The sequence below is a fragment of the Haliotis cracherodii genome, unplaced genomic scaffold (genome assembly GCF_022045235.1).
Source record: "Haliotis cracherodii isolate W230 unplaced genomic scaffold, xgHalCrac1.p SCAF_24, whole genome shotgun sequence".
Lineage (NCBI taxonomy): Eukaryota > Metazoa > Mollusca > Gastropoda > Lepetellida > Haliotidae > Haliotis > Haliotis cracherodii.
Window position 1 is genome coordinate 6,865,694 of NW_027266280.1, and position 19,593 is coordinate 6,885,286.

Sequence of the window (19,593 nt, forward strand, 5' to 3'; positions counted from 1 at the left end):
ACTTGATTATTTACAGACTGCCGTCATATAGCTGGAATATTGCTGAGTGCGGCGTTAAACAACCAACCAACCAACACCCCACCCACGGCCCCACCAAGGTGCCAGCTTGTCCTATGCAAGCTGTAAGTGGTGCTGAATCCAATATGAACTACTTTGAGCAGCCTGGCTATTTATAGCCTCTCCATGGGCCTAGGCCACATGTAAATCTGTGAAAAATTGGGAATGTGGACCATTTGTTGGGACCATATCTAAGATACATAGATAGGGAACTACTGTGATAGAGCTGGAGGAGAACAGGGTAGTGTCAGGGTGGAACTTGTTGAAAGAGGTTATCTATGTCTATATGGTCAAGTGAGGGGAACAGGGAGAAGTGCTTGCCATTGTTCATCCGGTCTGGAGCTGCTTAGCCGGCCACAATCTGATGTCCTGGCTTCGCTGAATCAATATCTATCTGTACTGGGTCACAGCTGATATAAATACAACAATGACACAGTTTTCATCCCGACAGGCGATCATCCATGGCAAACACCATTCTGCAAGCTATCTGATGAATGTGTGAGATATTTATGAGAAGCATTGACTTTCCTGTGGCCAGTATTGACAAACCTGTTGGTAAGAGATGCTCCAGAGATTTATGGCAGTCGGGAGACATGTACATGCTCCTTGGAGCCGGGGAGGTGTAGAGAAGAAATAGCAACATAGTCATAATGAGTGGGCTCTGAAACATCACTTATCCCTTATAGATGGTTTGTCAGAGACTGTGAGAGTCCAGATGCCTTGATAGTGAGTGAGTGAGTGGATGAGTGAGTGAGGGTGTTGGAATCGTGTGTTCGGTTGGTGAATGTTGGGGAAGTGAGCCAGTGAGAGTGTTGGGGAAGAATGTGAGTGAGTGAGTGAATGGGTGAGTGAATGGGTGAGTGAGTGAGTGAGTGAGTGAGTGAGTGAGTGGGTGGGTGGGTGAGTGAGTGAGTGAGTGAGTGAGAACAATACTGCCTACAACTATGTAGCACTAAGGACAGCCATGTTTATACTACTGAAGAGAACACCCAATCCTTGAGTGAGTGAGTGAGTGAGTGAGTGAGTGAGTGAGTGAGTGAGTGAGTGAGTGGGTGGGTTGGTGGGTGAGTGAGTGAGTGAGTGAGTGAGTGAGTGAGTGAGTGAGTGAGAACAATACTGCCCACAACTGTGTAGCACTAAGGACAGCCATGTTTATACTACTGAAAAGAACACCCAATCCTTGATTGAGTGAGTGAGTGAGTGAGTGAGTGAGTGAGTGAGTGAGTGAGTGAGTGAGTGAGTGAATGGGTGAGTGAGTGAATGGGTGAGTGAGTGAGTGAGCGAGCGAGTGTTCTGGTAGTGACATCACGGGGTGGAATTGCCATGTTTCTTTCCTCTTAAGCTAAAAGTCACTTTGAACCGAGATGGACAGACATGAAGTTATCCTTGATTCATATTAAACCCAGAGTTTGCTTGATGACAAAGCAGATAAACCACAAAGCATCCTGCCACAAACAAAAATACTTCACTTGTTAATATCTGCACATGGAGCAGAATCTACTGAGGTCAGCGTTTCCACACCATGTCATCTCCCTGTGTCACGGCAGCCTTCTTATCTCAGCTCCTCACAGATCCCCAGCCACACAGGAAGCAGTTTCAAATATTTATCCACAAACCACTGGACATTACCGTTCCCCAAAAACCATTCCTCACAAATAATAAGAAAAATCAATAGCAATGCGATTAATGGCTGTAGTTTATCTGCAAGTATCTGGCAAGTCTTCGTCTGATACAGGCCGGCCTCGGCCACATTTACATAGGTCTCAGTCCCACGCCATGATAGGGCCACAGCGCCTCTCTTATTTGCCTAATTTACATGTCTTCATTGGAACATGATCATCAAGTAATGGCAGACATCTCCTCAGTGTCCTGAAATCAGCAAGCAGTATGACATCATCTTGAACGTAGGATGCCGAATTAGGAGATCTGTCACTGAGGATTAGTTGCGACCCATCCACAGACAACATGTGACACCTCCCAAACAGGCAGCTTGTTTCTCTTGTGTCTACTCTCCACTCCTATTCCCTACATGTCTGAGTTCCTACTGAAGTTAGCATTTATACAGACTTGGAAATAACATGCTTTAGGGTTTTTCCTATCTCAGCGTGTGAATAAGATAAGCTTCACCACTCTAAGCATGAGTATTACATAAGTATACCACTCTAAGCATGTGGATAACATAAGAATACTACTCTAAGCATGTGGATAACATAAGTATACCACTCTAAGCATGTGTATAACATAAGTATACCACTCTAAGCATGTGAATAACATAAGTATACCACTCTAAGCATGTGTATAACATAAGAATACCACTCTAAGCATGTGTATAACATAAGTATACCACTCTAAGCATGTGGATAACATAAGAATACCACTCTAAGCATGTGGATAACATAAGAATACCACTCTAAGCATGTGGATAACATACGCATACCGCTCTAAGCATGTGGATAACATAAGAATACCACTCTAAGCATGTGGATAACATACGCATACCGCTCTAAGCATGTGGAAAACATAAGAATACCACTCTTAAGCATGTGGATAACATAAGAATACCACTCTAAGCATGTGGATAACATACGCATACCACTCAAAGCATGTGGATAACATAAGAATACCACTAAGCCTGTGGATAATATGTGGATAACAAACGCATACCACTCAAAGCATCTGGATAACATAAGTATACCACTGAGCATGTGGATAACATAAGTTTACCACTCTAAGCATGTGGATAACAGAAGTTTACCACTCTAAGCATGTGGATAACATATGTATACCACTCTAAGTATGTGGATAACATACGTATACCACTCTTTGTGGATAAAATAAGTAGACAGCACTAGGCACATGAATAAACTACTACTCTAAACAAAAGAATGATTCAGTTTATCAATCTACATGCCCTCAGCATGTGAATAAGACACGGCTTACTCTCCACAAGGTAGTCAACTTTTCTTTTATGTTGAGCAATATTCCTGCAGTTCCAGCCCTTGGTGTCGACATTTCATAATTCTTTAGGTACAATCGTGCATACTCTTTCAACCAAGATTTCAAAGTGCGTCATACAACAATTGCTCAAAAGTTGTTCGACCAAGGTTACAACATTCAAGGCCTCAGTAAAACTTTCAAAAAGGATTATTCCAGACATATGGAGGACATGTTTTTTCAGGTGAACACTTGACTTGCCCTTGCATGTGTTTGGGATGAGTGCAATCGATGGGGCAGTATACGCTCCCCTTTTTGCGAACACCTGGTATCATCACTATTTGATAGTGATTCATAAACAATGGCTCATGATACAGTCTGAATCGTACAATTGACTATGTTTGGCAGAGTTTTCTTATGAATATGGAAAGGGTTTTGTTGCTCTCATATACTAATATCAGCATGTCAAAAACACAAGGCTAGTACAATAAACACATCAATAAGACATGGCTTACTACCCTGAGTTTGTAAATAAGATGATGATATACCATGATAGGTGTGTGAATGCTGTGTAGTAACCGACTCATACTGCATCTCTGATACTGATCCCAGCTCACGCTGCATTGCACAGATTCCAACCACACTATGGTCAGACATACAGTGGGAGAACTGAGGCAGAGTGAGGCAGGGTTTTAGTATTTACCACTTGACAGGGCCACAGGTATGATGGCGTGGTAGACAGAGTTTGAAATAAAGCACCACAGAAAAGGGGTCCTTGTCATAACCCTATGTAACCCTTAATGTTAAAAGGCGACAATGCTTGTCGTAAGAGGCGACTAACGGGATCGGGCGGTCAAGCTCGCTGACTTGGTTGATGCATGACATTGATCCCAAGTGAGTGGATTGATGCTCATGATGTCAATCACTGGATTGTCTGGTCCAGACTCGATTATATACAGACCGCCATCATAAAGCTGGAATATTATTGAATGTGGCGTGAAAGAACAAACAAACAAACATAATCCTAATGTCATCCCACTCGGGTCTCTTTCTTAGATTCTTGTACTATGGGAACAAACCCCCAGTCTCATAGGACCCTTGAGGATTATGGTGAGGGCAAATGGGGATTGGAACCCAGTCAGCAGATCCTGACAGCAAAGGGAGGCAACTTTGCATAACAAGGTTCAACCCCATTGATTTCTCCTGCAAAAAAAAAGAGAAAAAAAAAAGGGGTGGTCGGGTAGCCTAGGGGTTAAAGCGTAGGCTCGTCACGCCGAAGACCCGGGTTCGATTCCCGACATGGGTACAATGTGTGAAGCCCATTTCTGGTGTCCCCCGCCGTGATATTGCTGGAATATTGCTAAAACTTGTAAAAGCAGCGTAAAACCTAACTCACTCACTCATTCCTGCAAAGAAAGATGGCTGCTACAACCGTATCTATTTAGGTGATTTAGTGAGTTAGTTGGGTTTGATGTAACATTTATAAATATTAAGGCAATATCAAGGCAGGAGTAACAAGAAATGGAGTTCACATATTGTACCCATGTCGGAATCAATCGCAGGCTTTTGAAATGATGAGCGAATGCAGTACCCACTAGACAACCCCAACGCCCCATCAGGACACTGAACCTGGACCATCAGTACCAGAAGCAAACACCTAAACCATCTGACTACCTTGAGATCAAGTGAGTGAGTGACATTAACGTCGCTGTGAACAGTATTCCATGTCAGCTTAATGTGGGAGGATAGCCCAAAGTGATGCAGGTCTTAAGACGCTTACCATGAGCGTATGGTGCTGACAAACCCAGAACTATAATTAGGGCAAAACCAGGATTCGAACCCACCATTACAGGTTTGTGGTGTGACCAAGGGACACAACTCAGCGACCTGAGATCACGCCTACACAACAGCTACACATAATGCCTATAACTAATGCTCTGGACTCAGCTAAAGGTCACAGCAAAAGGTCATTGCTAATGGCAACAGATACCCAACAACCTCAGCATCTCAAAGCAGTGACTTCCATCCGACTGCCTTCAGCTCATCTGCCTACTTGAGGAAATCCACCCCCTCGTGCCAGCAGTCTCCATCCACCAGACAAAATGACCTGAGGCAGCCACAATTTCCTGATTGACAACCTCTCTGCCAGTATGACAAGACTGATACAGCCCAACCACTGAAAAAGGCTGTACAATGGAGAGCAAGTCTTATAATGTCATGAGTCATCAAACAACCACACCGAGACACCATAATTGCCGTCATTACTTACATCCCTGTTTGAACATTTGCATAGCAGAGATTACAATTACCATATTTGACATATTAAGCGACTGTTTTCTTTGGTTGGATGTTGTTTAACGCCACGGTATTCCAGCTACATGACAGTGGCCTGTAAATAATCTGTAAATAATCTGTAAATAATCAAGACTGGACCTGACAATTGGTGATCGATATTGTGAGCAACAAGCCCTGCCAATTGGAGTACCAGGACTCTATATCAAGCAATTCACCAACCAAACCTTATTCATTCGGTTGCCTCTTAAACCAACATGAGTTGCTGGAGACCTTTTAAAGTAAGTAGAAATAATCAAAATGAAGGAGTGAGGTGAGGTGAAATGGGGTTTAACGTCATGTCCAAGATTATTGCACTTATATAGCGAGTGTTTGTGTCTGTGGCTGTTTGTACTAGTCCGGACTGATGCCGATTTATAGTGCAATACATGAATACCCCACTCAGACACAGAATGCTGACTCCGAGCCTACCAGTCCTTGTTTTATCCCCTAATGCCAAGCGCCAGACAGGGTAACAACAAGTACCATCTTTTAATGTCTTTGGTATGACGCTGCCGGGGATTGAACCTCAGACCTTTCGCTTCCGTGGATGCTCATCACTAGACAACGGAGGCGGTCGAGTGAGTGAGTGAGTGAGTGAATGAGTGAGTGCGTTGGGTTTAACGCAGCTTTTAACATTATTCCAGTTATATCGCGGCGTGTCAGCTTAATGTGGGAGGAAAGCCCGAAGTGATGCAGGTGTAAGACGTTTACAACTTCGGTGAAACCCACGATCATGGGTATGGTGCCGACAAACCTAGAAATATAATTGAGGCGAACCGGGATTCGAACCCACAATCATAGGTTTCTGGCGTGCCCAAGGGATGCAACTCTGCACAGCGAATCGCAGCGCCTTAGACGACTGGGCCAACCGTGTCCCCGAATGAGGGAGTGAGTGAGTTGGGTTAAACACTACTTTGAACAATATTCTACTTATTCCATAAACCCACGAGCATGATTGAGGTGCTTACAAACCAAGAAAGATAATCAGGGCTACCCACAAGCATAAGTTTCTGGTGAGCCCAAGGGATGCAAGTTGCACAGCTAATTGCAGCACCTCAGACAACTCGACCACCCATGCCTTAGATATAATAAGAGATAAACAAACAGTGTTTTCAATGTACAGCTACCTGTTGATGTAACATGTTTAACCATTCAAATTGAATTTGGAACAAAACAAGTTGCTGTTTCAATCAGAGGTGGTAATTGGGATTTGAACCCTCCAAGTGACCAATCAGACTTGAGTATTTTTCAAGTTCATGGTGGAATTTTCATTAATTTTTATCTTGATGTAATTCAATTTCCCTTGAATAGTTGGTGCACGACACGTTGCCTGTGACACCTGCACAGCATACCACTGCATACCACAGCATACCACAGCATACCACAGGCAATCTCGTCAGGACATTCTCCTGACTGCAGAAATTTCAAATTTGACTAACCTTAAACTGATTATCTTGACCATTAAGCCATTCCATAACAATATATGTTAAATAAACATCACTTGATAAATTGTTTTCATTTGAATAAATATTCCTTTTTAATTAAAAAAACGTATTTACCTTACTTCAAACTGTCTTTATTTGTATCAATATCCTCTCAAACAATTAACTGCAAAGATTACAAATCAATGTGTTTTTCTCCACACATGAACAGTTGAATTGATCAATTTCTTGTCCGTTCCCCACCACACACAGTAACATCAGTTCTAATATCTGTCAACAGACCAACCATACCTCTACACAACCGCTTTCATTCAACCACAACATTATCATCATAACAAATCAATACTGCAAGATATTGTGTAATGATAATTGGTTGTCTAGCAACACGGCCATTGTGTAAAACATGGCAAACTGTGAAGATCAACTTCCACAGCATCTTGCAAAAGACGCTCCTATGATCGGACTAAGACGCAGCCATTTCCAGCCTCTGCTTCAGCAATCACTGCACGCAATTCGGTACCACCAAACTGCGCCACCATGCACCTGGCGGTGTTATTCATATGTGTATTGATTACACCTGGCAAATTAATTTCTTATTTTGTGTGAGAATAATCTTAGCCAGTTGCTGTAGCCGCTATTGATCCTATCAATCTGTGTTACACTCCAGCGGTAGAATTGCTAGCGGGAGCTAGCCTCCATCACCTCCACAGGAGGCCATTCTTGCGTTTCTGATGACACATGCAAAAACTGTTGCCAGCTAAAAATACCCCTAAATTTCATTGACAAACATGGTGGGAGAAGGGGAGATCAATGGCTGACTACAGGAGCAGACGGTCAACCGCATCCCACAGCAATGTCAGGCTATAGAAGCATCTTACAGAAAACCATGTCTAGAAATTGACGTCCCTAATTAGTTGACAGTACCCTTTCTGAAATGCATCTTTCAATCAGACAGATTTGCTTCTGTTGCAATGTGTCTGTTGCAATGTGTCTGTTGCAATGTGTCTTTTGCAATGAGTCTGTTGAATTGTATGTGTCTGTTGAATTGTATGTGTCTGTTGAATTGTATGTGCTGGAATGCAGGATTACATCTGCAGGATAGGGACTGCAGAATTGTGTCAGAAGGATTGCAACTGCAGATGCGTCTGTATGTTGCATCTACAGAACTGTGGCTGCAGAACTGCATCTGTTGGCCTGCATCTGCATCTGCTTGATTGTGTCTGCAAGAATGCGTCTGCCAGAATGGTTTTGCCTGAATGCGTCTGGCAGACTGCATCTACTAGAATGTGTCTGCTCTAATGCATCTGCTAGAAAGCGTCTGCTAGAATGCGTCTGCCAGAATGTGTCTGCCAGAATGCGTCTGCTAAAATGTGTCTGCAAGTATGCATCTGCCAGAATGCGTCTATTAGAATGCGTCTGCCAGAATGCGTCTGCCAGAATGTGTCAGCTAGAATGCATCTGCTGGAATGCATCTGCTGGAATGCGCAAGCCAGAATGCATCTGCTGGATGTGTCTGCCTTAGTTACTGTATATAGCCCAGACAGACATGAAACGCAGAGACTAGCTGTCAATCTTAATATGGTCAAAAGCATTTAGACAGCCAGGAATAGCAGTCCACCTACACAATCAACCATAAGAATAGATTCCGTCTTAGAATGGATCAAAATAGAAAGCCAGGATATAATTACACATATTTATTTGTTGTATCTAACCTTGAGAAGGATTTTGTCTGCAATGTTGGACTTGTCTACAGAGAAGGCCTTCATGAACTTTATCAATGGCAATTACAATCATTCATCATCAGAACATTTACATCGCAGAACAAGTTGACCCAAAAAATATAACCTTGGACATGGAAAGTCAAAAGCTTGTGTAAACAACTAATCAAATCTGTGTTACAGATTACTGATTAAGCTGCCTCTGAAGTGCTCAATCCCAATGATCAATCATGGGTTTACAGACTGATATATAGATGCCACAAATCTTGATTTCTGTGTTAATGTTGATTTGCAATGCAGGGCAGGTTGACAAGAAATACACACAGCATTTCGGCACACCTTGTGCCTGACAACTGACGCTGTCCAGGATAGGAATCTCTCTGGGGCTTGCTATATTGAGTTACACGGTCACCAGATCTGGTTGCTTGAGGCCAAGCATCAGAAGATGGCAACAAAGTCCTCACACTCTAGTGACTGCCAGTAAGTACACACTAATCCGGCTCCACTCAGATCAGACTTGGGTGGAGCTAGTGTGTGGCAGGACACAACAGACAGGAAGATGGTGTTACCATCCAACACAACACAGCTTTACACAAGGCAAGGTAGCCTTGCTCCAAGGCTGTACTTACAGAAAAGTCCATAGATGTGTAGTAATTCTATCCTCCTAATAGGCAAGTCTAGATATGTGGACTCTAAGGACTCCAGTCTCTTATAGGGACAACATGTTCTTGGTGCATGGAAAGTGTGGATGGCTGGGAAACAATTTGTGAGGTTGCCATGGTATCCTGATATGAGAGCCTGGTATACCTTGTCTCCATAAATGAAATTATATCTTGTATCGACTTGGTTGGTTCCAAAACCGTCAAGTTTTACAACACTTCTGAATTGCAGGCATCCATAAAACATATATAAGAATTAGATCAATGTCATATGTATTTTCAAAGATACATTAATAATAATAGTCCATTTATATATGGCACTGTACTCCATGCATAAGAATGCTCTGAGGGCTTAGACATTTATTACCCCAGTCAATGGATCAGTGTGCACTTAACAATCATCCTCATCTCCCTGGGGAGTATACAACCCAATCTGCCTGTAAGGTGCTGGAAGGTTAACAACCACATTGCCATCTCATCCTACCTGGTACCCATTCACTACAGGGTGAACAGAGGCAAAATTTGAACAAAGTCACTTGCCCAAGGTGACACCACATGTGTTACATGTGCTTCAGTTTGGGGCAGGACCCGTGAAGATTCCGGGGTAGAATAGGTCTTCAACACCAATACTTGCCATAAAAGGCGACTATGCTTCTCATAAAAGGCGACTAACGGCATCGGGTGGTCAGGTTCACTGACTTGGTTGATGCATGTCATCGATCCCAATTGCGTGGATTGATGCTCATGATATTAATCACTGGATTGTCTGGTCCAGACTCGATTATTTACAGACCACCGTCATATAGCTGGAATATTGCTGAGTGCGGCGTTAAACAACAAACCAACCAACCGAAGCCATAGAAACTCTCAGAAGCGGTCACGGACTCTCCCTGAACATCGTCGCTTAACTTCACCTGATTTGTGATCTGTGCGCTGTAGACCGGACCACGTACCGCCACATCAATGATCAAAATGTATGATAATAAAAAATGGATGGTGCTAATCTTTTTTCCTGGAGTGTATTTATAGGTGTGATCAAAGTGCATGTACCTACCTTTTAACTTGGCTCTGACTTTGTTAGCATTCTTTTTGATTTCTGACATTAAGTCTTCTAATTCTTCTTTCATTTCTGGAAAAAAAAGTCAATTTAATGACATCAAAGGACAACTTGTGTGTTATGAGAAACAACATCAAACAGCCAGCATCATATCACAGTGTATTGCGCAAATTCTGGAAATAATTGTCATGCAGTATAAAACTGCTACAAAATAGTGATGGCCTACATATGAAGATGAACAGTTCCCCAAATTAAAAGTGCGAGGAAGCAAATATTTACTTATGCATTATCAGGATTATTCGTCTGTTTGCAGTAAAATAAATTACACACACTGGAAAACTCTAACCCTTGAAGCAAGCCAATAATGAGTTCACTATAACTCATCAGCAGGTGAAATGTGTTCCTAACATTTCAGTTGAGTAAATCTGTCACTGATAAAGAGAATCTGTCAAAAAAACTAGCACCAATCTGTCACTGACAGGAAGGATGCGTCAGATTGGAAGTACTTACTGTCATCGATCTGTCACTGACATGAAGTATCTGTCAATAACACCTGCACCAATCTGTCACTGACATGAAGTATCTGTCAATAACACCTGCACCAATCTGTCACTGACATGAAGTATCTGTCAATAACACCTGCACCAATCTGTCAGTTTGGAAGTACTTACTGTCATCAATCTGTCACTGACATGAAGTATCTGTCAATAACACTAGCACCAATCTGTCACTGACATGAAGTATCTGTCAATAACACTAGCACCAATCTGTCACTGACATGAAGTATCTGTCAGTTTGGAAGTACTTACTGTCATCAATCTGTCACTGACATGAAGTATCTGTCAATAATACTAGCACCAATCTGTCACTGACATGAAGTATCTGTCAGTTTGGAAGTACTTACTGTCATCAATCTGTCACTTACATGAAGTATCTGTCAATAACACTAGCACCAATCTGTCACTGACATGAAGTATCTGTCAATAATACTAGCACCAATCTGTCACTGACATGAAGTATCTGTCAATAATACTAGCACCAATCTGTCACTGACATGAAGTATCTGTCAATAATACTAGCACCAATCTGTCACTGACATGAAGTATCTGTCAATAATACTAGCACCAATCTGTCACTGACAAGAAGGATCTGTCAGAAAGACTAGCACCAATCTGTCACTGACAAGAAGGATCTGTCAGAAAGACTAGCACCAATCTGTCACTGACAAGAAGTATCTGTCAATAATACTAGCACCAATCTGTCACTGACATGAAGTATCTGTCAATAATACTAGCACCAATCTGTCACTGACATGAAGTATCTGTCAATAATACTAGCACCAATCTGTCACTGACAAGAAGGATCTGTCAGTTTGGAAGTACTAACTGTCATCAATCTGTCACTGACATGAAGTATCTGTCAATAATACTAGCACCAATCTGTCACTGACATGAAGTATCTGTCAATAACACTAGCACCAATCTGTCACTGACAAGAAGGATCTGTCAGAAAGACTAGCACCAATCTGTCACTGACATGAAGTATCTGTCAATAATACTAGCACTAATCTGTCACTGACATGAAGTATCTGTCAATAACACTAGCACCAATCTGTCACTGACATGAAGTATCTGTCAATAATACTAGCACCAATCTGTCACTAACATGAAGTATCTGTCAATAATACTAGCACCAATCTGTCACTGACATGAAGTATCTGTCAATAATACTAGCACCAATCTGTCACTGACAAGAAGGATCTGTCAGAAAGACTAGCACCAATCTGTCACTGACATGAAGTATCTGTCAATAATACTAGCACCAATCTGTCGCTGACATGAAGTATCTGTCAATAATACTAGCACCAATCTGTCACTGACAAGAAGTATCTGTCAATAACACTAGCACCAATCTGTCACTGACAAGAAGGATCTGTCAGTTTGGAAGTACTTACTGTCATTGGTCTGTCACTGACACAAGACAGATCTGTAAGAAAGGCTTGGACCTGTCTGAGACTGCCAAGAAGGATCTGTCAGAAAGACCTGCATCGGTCTGTGACTGCCAAGAAGGATCTGTCAGAAAGACTAGCATTGGTCTGTCACTGCAAGAAGGATCTGTCAGAAAGAATAGCATTGGTCTGTCACTGCAAGAAGGATCTGTCAGAAAGAATAGCATTGTCTGTCACTGCAAGAGTGATCTGTCAGAAAGACTAGCATTGTCTGTCACTGCCGGGAAGGATCTGTCAGAAAGACTAGCATCAGTCTATCAATGACAAGAAGGCTCTGTAAGAAAGACTATCATTGGTCTGTCACTGCAAGAAGGATCTGTCAGAAAGAATAGCATTGTCTGTCACTGCAAGAAGGATCTGTCAGAGAGACTAGTATGGTCTGTCAATGACAAGAAGGATCTGTCAGGTCGGTAATACTTACTGTCATCAGTCTGCGGTGCTGAGAGGATTGCGCTGTGTTTCTTCTTGACTTCATCGACATTTGAAGATATTTTGTCTATCATCCCTCGTATCTCTTCAACCTGGAAAGAATGAAAGGTAAGATTTCAAATATATTGTTTGGGGGATAAATCACAGAATGAGAGGGCACATTAATACTGCTTTGAGCAGTACAGTATACTATGTTTATAATGAACACACTTATTACGAAGTGATCAATATAACAAACTTAATTTTAGTCCCGAACATTTGTTGTATAAATGCTGTCTATATGCTTATAACGAATTACGATTATTACAAACTACAATTAGTGGTCCGTATTATTGCTGGTTTCACTAAAATACCATGCCACAGTTTAACATGAATACCCAACTCAGACACAGTATACTGACTCCGAGCCGACCAGTCCTTGTTTTAGCCCCTTAATGCCGAGCGCCAGACAGGGTAACAACAAGTACCATCTTTTGGTATGACGTGACCCGGGATCGAACCCGGGTTCGAACCCGGGACCTAAACACCACCAACAAGTTTGTGTTTTTGTTTGTTTGTTTGTTGTTAATGCGCCACTCATCAATACTCCAGCAATATCACGATGGTCTATTAATAATCGAGTGGACCCCACAATCCAGTAATTGATATAATGAGCATCGATCTATCCAATTAGGATATGATGACGTGCACCAACAAAGTTAACAAGCCTGACCACCAGATCCCGTTAGTCGCCTCTTACGGCAAGCATAGTCGCTGTTTATGGCAAGCACGGGTCGCTGAAGACCTATTCTACCCTGGATCTTCACAAGTGCCCTGCAGGGCAACAATAAGTGCCAGGCAGGGCAACAACAAGTGCCATCTATTAACATATCTTGGTACCATTGCTGGTATCATTCATGTAAAGTTTCACTGGCCTTGTAGTTTAGAGAAGACATCAAAAATGTAAAGTTAACGACAGATATGCAGCCAATCGGATTAAAGTAGATTGCACTTTCAGTCGGTGGAGCTAAAAACTAAAAGTAAATATCCCACAAACATTTCAGGTAGGGATCATGGAACCAATGAGAGGTAACCATTTCCTCAACAACCAATCAACTGGGACTGAAAGCTGCCATAAATACTGATCAATTACAGCTGAAGTTGTACACTATAAATACTGATCAATTACAGCTGAAGTTGTACACTATAAATACTGACCAATTACAGCTGAAGTTGTACACTATAAATACTGACCAATTACAGCTGAAGTTGTACACTATAAATACTGATCAATTACAGCTGAAGTTGTACACTATAAATACTGATCAATTACAGCTGAAGGTGTACACTGTCTCTGTTCTCACACGGGTAATATAGTGTGATACATCTCAGATCATCACTTCCTTGTCCATGCAGGGGGACATGGAAATAGATTTCATCACAACCTGTTGTGTTTAACAACAAAAATGTATAAGGTACTCTATTTGCTGGTCCACAGGGACTGGCAGTCAGTTGAATTAATGGTCCAAGCCTCATTTTACTGGTAAAAAACTTGTAATTACCGGTGAATGGTAACTGGAATAATTTTCAGCAGATTGTACAGTAAAATCATTTGTAAGATTACATGTAATAATCCAGTCTGATCTGTCCACTTAACATTCCATTCAACACTAATTAGATGTGCGGAATCCATGAATAGGGAATATACCTTCATGAGTGTGTGGCTGGCTTAACACGCTTAAGACAGCATTTCAGCAATATCAGTGTGTCAGCCTTATGTGGAAGTAAAGTTCAAACTGTATCTGATTGTGGGTGAAAGTAAGGAGATTAACATACTGTGCTTTCAATGTAGAGCTAAGTTACCTGTAGATTTACCTGGACTAAATCGAAGTTGGAAGTCAACACTCAGATTAAGGAATGTGTGACCTGTAATTAACTACACACCTCTTCACATACACTAATGGGGACGATGGGGCATCTTCCCGAGGCAAGAGTGTTAACTGACTTACAAAGTCCAGTTTCCACCCTTGCAGAACTAGGCTGGAATTCCTGGGCTCGTTCGTAGCACTACCAGTGGCTATTAGGAGTTATGCCAATTCTATGCCTCTCCCATATGGACCAATCAGATTCCACCTCTCGTATCACTTGCATCTGCTTCAAACAAAATGGCAGCGCCCAGTCAAGACAATCTGATCGATGATCAAGATCTATATTTTGATAAAATGGGTGCATCCAATCACGTGAGCACCTTGATTAAAAACATGAAAAGATTAGGAAGTCCTGCCCTCGACCGACTAAAATCTGCATGACAGTTTACAAAACTGGATTTCGATTTCGTTGCATAATTCCAGCCTAGTTCAGCAAGGGTGGAAACTGGACTTTTGCAGTCAGTTAACTCTCTTGCCTAGGGAAGATGGCGGTGGGGTAGCCTAGTGGTTAAACCATTCACTCGTCACGCCAAAAACTCAGGTTTGATTCCCCCGATGGATACAATGTGTAAAGCCCATTTCTCACAGAGACACACTGACACACACAGTAACAGACAGCCCTATTACCTTCACATCTCTTCCCCACAAAGACACACAGACACACCACAGTAACAGACAGCCCTATTACCCTCACCTCTCTTCCCCACACAGACACACTGAGACACAAAGACACACCACAGTAACAGACAGCCCTATTACCTTCACATCTCTTCCCCACACAGACACACTGAGACACACACAGACACACCACAGTAACAGACAGCCCTATTACTTACACATCTCTTCCCCACACAGACACACCACAGTAACAGACAGCCCTATTACCTTCACATCTCTTCCCCACACAGACACACCACAGTAACAGACAGCCCTATTACCTTCACATCTCTTCCCCACACAGACACACCACAGTAACAGACAGCCCTATTACCTTCACATCTCTTCCCCACACAGACACACTGAGACACAGACACACCACAGTAACAGACAGCCCTATTACCTTCACATCTCTTCCCCACACAGACACACTGAGACACACACAGACACACCACAGTAACAGACAGCCCTATTACTTACACATCTCTTCCCCACACAGACACACCACAGTAACAGACAGCCCTATTACCTTCACATCTCTTCCCCACACAGACACACTGAGACACAGACACACCACAGTAACAGACAACCCTATTACCTTCACATCTCTTCCCCACAAAGACACACAGACACACCACAGTAACAGACAACCCTATTACCTTCACATCTCTTCCCCACACAGACACACCACAGTAACAGACAACCCTATTACCTTCACATCTCTTCCCCACACAGACACACTGAGACACACACAGACACACCACAGTAACAGACAACCCTATTACTTACACATCTCTTCCCCACACAGACACACCACAGTAACAGACAGCCCTATTACTTACACATCTCTTCCCCACACAGACACACTGAGACACAGACACACCACAGTAACAGACAGCCCTATTACCTTCACATCTCTTCCCCACACACAGACACACTGAGACACAGACACACCACAGTAACAGACAACCCTATTACCTTCACATCTCTTCCCCACACACAGACACACTGAGACACACACAGACACACCACAGTAACAGACAACCCTATTACTTACACATCTCTTCCCCACACAGACACACCACAGTAACAGACAACCCTATTACTTACACATCTCTTCCCCACAAAGACACACAGACACACCACAGTAACAGACAGCCCTATTACCTTCACATCTCTTCCCCACACAGACACACTGAGACACAGACACACCACAGTAACAGACAACCCTATTACCTTCACATCTCTTCCCCACACAGACACACCACAGTAACAGACAGCCCTATTACCTTCACATCTCTTCCCCACACAGACACACCACAGTAACAGACAGCCCTATTACCTTCACATCTCTTCCCCACACAGACACACCACAGTAACAGACAGCCCTATTACCTTCACATCTCTTCCCCACACAGACACACCACAGTAACAGACAGCCCTATTAACTACACATCTCTTCCCCACACAGACACACTGAGACACAGACACACCACAGTAACAGACAGCCCTATTAACTACACATCTCTTCCCCACACAGACACACCACAGTAACAGACAGCCCTATTACTTACACATCTCTTCCACACACACAGACACACCACAGTAATAGACAGCCCTATTAACTACACCTCTCTTCCCCACACAGACACACTGACACACAGACACACCACAGTAACAGACAGCCCTATTAACTATACATCTCTTCCACACACAGACACTAACACACACAGACACACCACAGTAACAGACAACCCTATTAACTACACATCTCTTCCCAAAATACTGCCAAGCCATCAAAGCCTCTACAGCAAACATGGTCAAATTCATGGCACGACTTAAACAGATCGATGGCCTTTTCTCTAAATTTTGCAGCTTGAAAAAACCTTTGAAATGATGGCAGGACACATTGTTGGACGAGTCTCTACATAATTTCTCCGAGGCATGTGACTGTGCTTAAGCTGATGGAGGATGAAGGTAATAGATGCCAGTTTGCCAAGCTTCTGGGCATTTTCAATAAACTGGGACAGGACTATTAAACTGCATGGTTGGGTCCTCTCCCATTGAAAGATGCAAGCAGAAGAAAGAGGACCATTATCGAAAAGATGGGAGCTCAATCCAAATGTTTTCATATTTTTCTGTCCACATGTCGACATTAACGGCTCAAAGTTCAGAGTTCAAACTGAGCGAGTGAGTTATTGTTGCTTTTACAATACCATGTCCTGGGACACCAGAAAGGGGCTTGAATCGAATCCGGGCCTTCAGTGTGAGTAACCCTAACCACTTGTTCCAGAATTGAGAAGACAATTACTGTGATGTCAAGCAGTTCCCTAGGGGATGGTGTAATGGTTTTGTAAACCTGTTTTAATGTTTTACTCAAGGGCGTGATGGTCAAATTGAGACACAATATACTCGACCAAAACATATTTGTGACAATCCTGATCTGCATGACAAATTTCCAACCTGCATGACACATTCCCAACATACATGACACATTCCCAACATACATGACACATTACCGACCAGCATGATACATCCTCCACTCTCTGAAACAATCTCAACTTGATTTAACCAGGACAATTTCCCTGAGACATAATTCTAAAGAATTGATTGTCAAAGTTCCTTTTTTGTTGTTCCAGTGGTTGGCAACTTTCTGATTGAGAGAGAGCTTCCTGTGGAGTCAGCCAACACCAACAACATGCATGAAACATAACTGTTCAAACACACTTTCTGTGTAAATAAACACAGGGAGTCCAATGCTAAAATGACAAGGTTACAACTGTAACTCAGTTTTTGAAATTACAAATGGAAATCCTAGGTCCTTTAAGAACCCTATTGCTAAAAATCACAGACTGAGGGGGTCCCTGTACACCCGATCCAGTCAGTCTTCTGATTTCTTCTGAAAATGGAAATTCTCTGAGCTCCTTTCTAATGTAATTGTTTTGAAATTACAAAAAGAAAACCATAACATATATTAGACTACCTCCAAGCTGCTCTGCAGTCAATGTGCGAAAAGTATTAGCACATCTACCTCTCCTCATCACCGTTTTTAGTCCACTAATCATCATAATCATAACAAAGCAAAACCATTAAAGAAGGCAAATTTCTACTGGTCCTTATGATGCCCTAACTAAGGGGCAGTTTGGTCTGGACTATAAGACTAGTGCCAATGTCTATCGCTGCTCATTATAACACCTTGTACGGATGACATTAACATAAGAAAAGCTCTCCACCATGTTAACTCTAAAACGAAGACTATTCAAAGGCCATAACAGGTGATGATTGGACCATTTCGGGCTGCTGTCATAATCCCCTTTTGTTCTAATTAGATAACATGTCACTAGACGAGGCCTGTGTCGTAAGCCTCGAGTGTCTGTCATGTACGAGACACAGAAAATAAGCGTTGCGGCATTGATTGGTTAAATGTCAGTGTAGCCTGAACAGCTTCCTGGTGGCCTCTACCCAAGTGCGCCCAGCTGAGAGGGAGTCAATATTCAAGTGGTCAGAATCATACGGCGGGCGGGCGGCCATATTGTCCAAAATAGATATAGGAGTGACAGCTCAGGACATTATTAGTTTAACATCATGCTGAATTTTTCTTTGGTCTTTTCCTTGATTGATGGGTCTGAAGGTAGGTGAGCAGGATTGGGCTGGATCTCACACGAGTGAATGTGACGGCTTCAGAAACACAGAGCTTCATCAAACACGGTGTGGGCTCATGTCCATATTGTCAGAAGGGTCTCAATGGATTTCGGGGGAAAATAGGGTTTTTCACCTGTGGGGATTCCAATTAAGAACCAAAGGGGATTCTGGGTTAGAATTGGTCCCCAAAATTCTTGCTGGTCCTACAAGGGGACTTTATGTAATGGTGTTCAGACTTGAATGACAGTGTATCATCATATGCCTATGAAATGGATTAGTGCTCATAATATCAATCACTGGATTGTCATGATTATTTAATATTCAAACCTGGCTTCGACAGGAGATAATGCAGGTCAGATCAAACAATATCTCTTCCAAATTATCACAATATTGTTTGCCAGATCACAATTGGTTGACTGGAATTTAAGAATTTTAATGTTCAAATCTAAAACAAGTGATTCTATTTGAGATTACCTTTACTTAAAAAATTAATTTTCATTGATTTCTTTCTATCTATGCCATGACATAACAGTCAAATACAGAGGATGTTATTGATCGCAAGGCCAAAACATCTCAGCATAACAACATTAAAATGTGACAACTGGGAACATCACCACATCTCTAGATTGGTGCAGAGGTGTACATGACACAGAATATGTATATGACCCTCGCAAATTTTGATATTAAATATATCAACACTCATCAATAAAAGGAGAAAAATGCCCCCAAATCCTTGGAGCTCTCAGTTC

The 19,593-nt window shown here is 42.3% G+C and overlaps 1 protein-coding gene across 3 annotated transcripts in view; it reads right to left on the reverse strand.

Moving 5' to 3' along the window:
* The window catches only part of LOC139472324 (syntaxin), a 102,739-nt gene that overhangs the window by 46,483 nt on the left and 36,663 nt on the right, over positions 1-19,593 (reverse strand). For all 3 annotated transcript variants that reach the window (XM_071254771.1, XM_071254770.1, XM_071254769.1), the window contains exons 3-4: positions 12,631-12,730; positions 10,199-10,273 (exon numbers count right to left, since the gene is read on the reverse strand). In XM_071254771.1, coding sequence (XP_071110872.1) covers positions 10,199-10,273; positions 12,631-12,730 — 175 coding nt within the window. The remainder of the gene's footprint in view (positions 1-10,198; positions 10,274-12,630; positions 12,731-19,593) is intronic.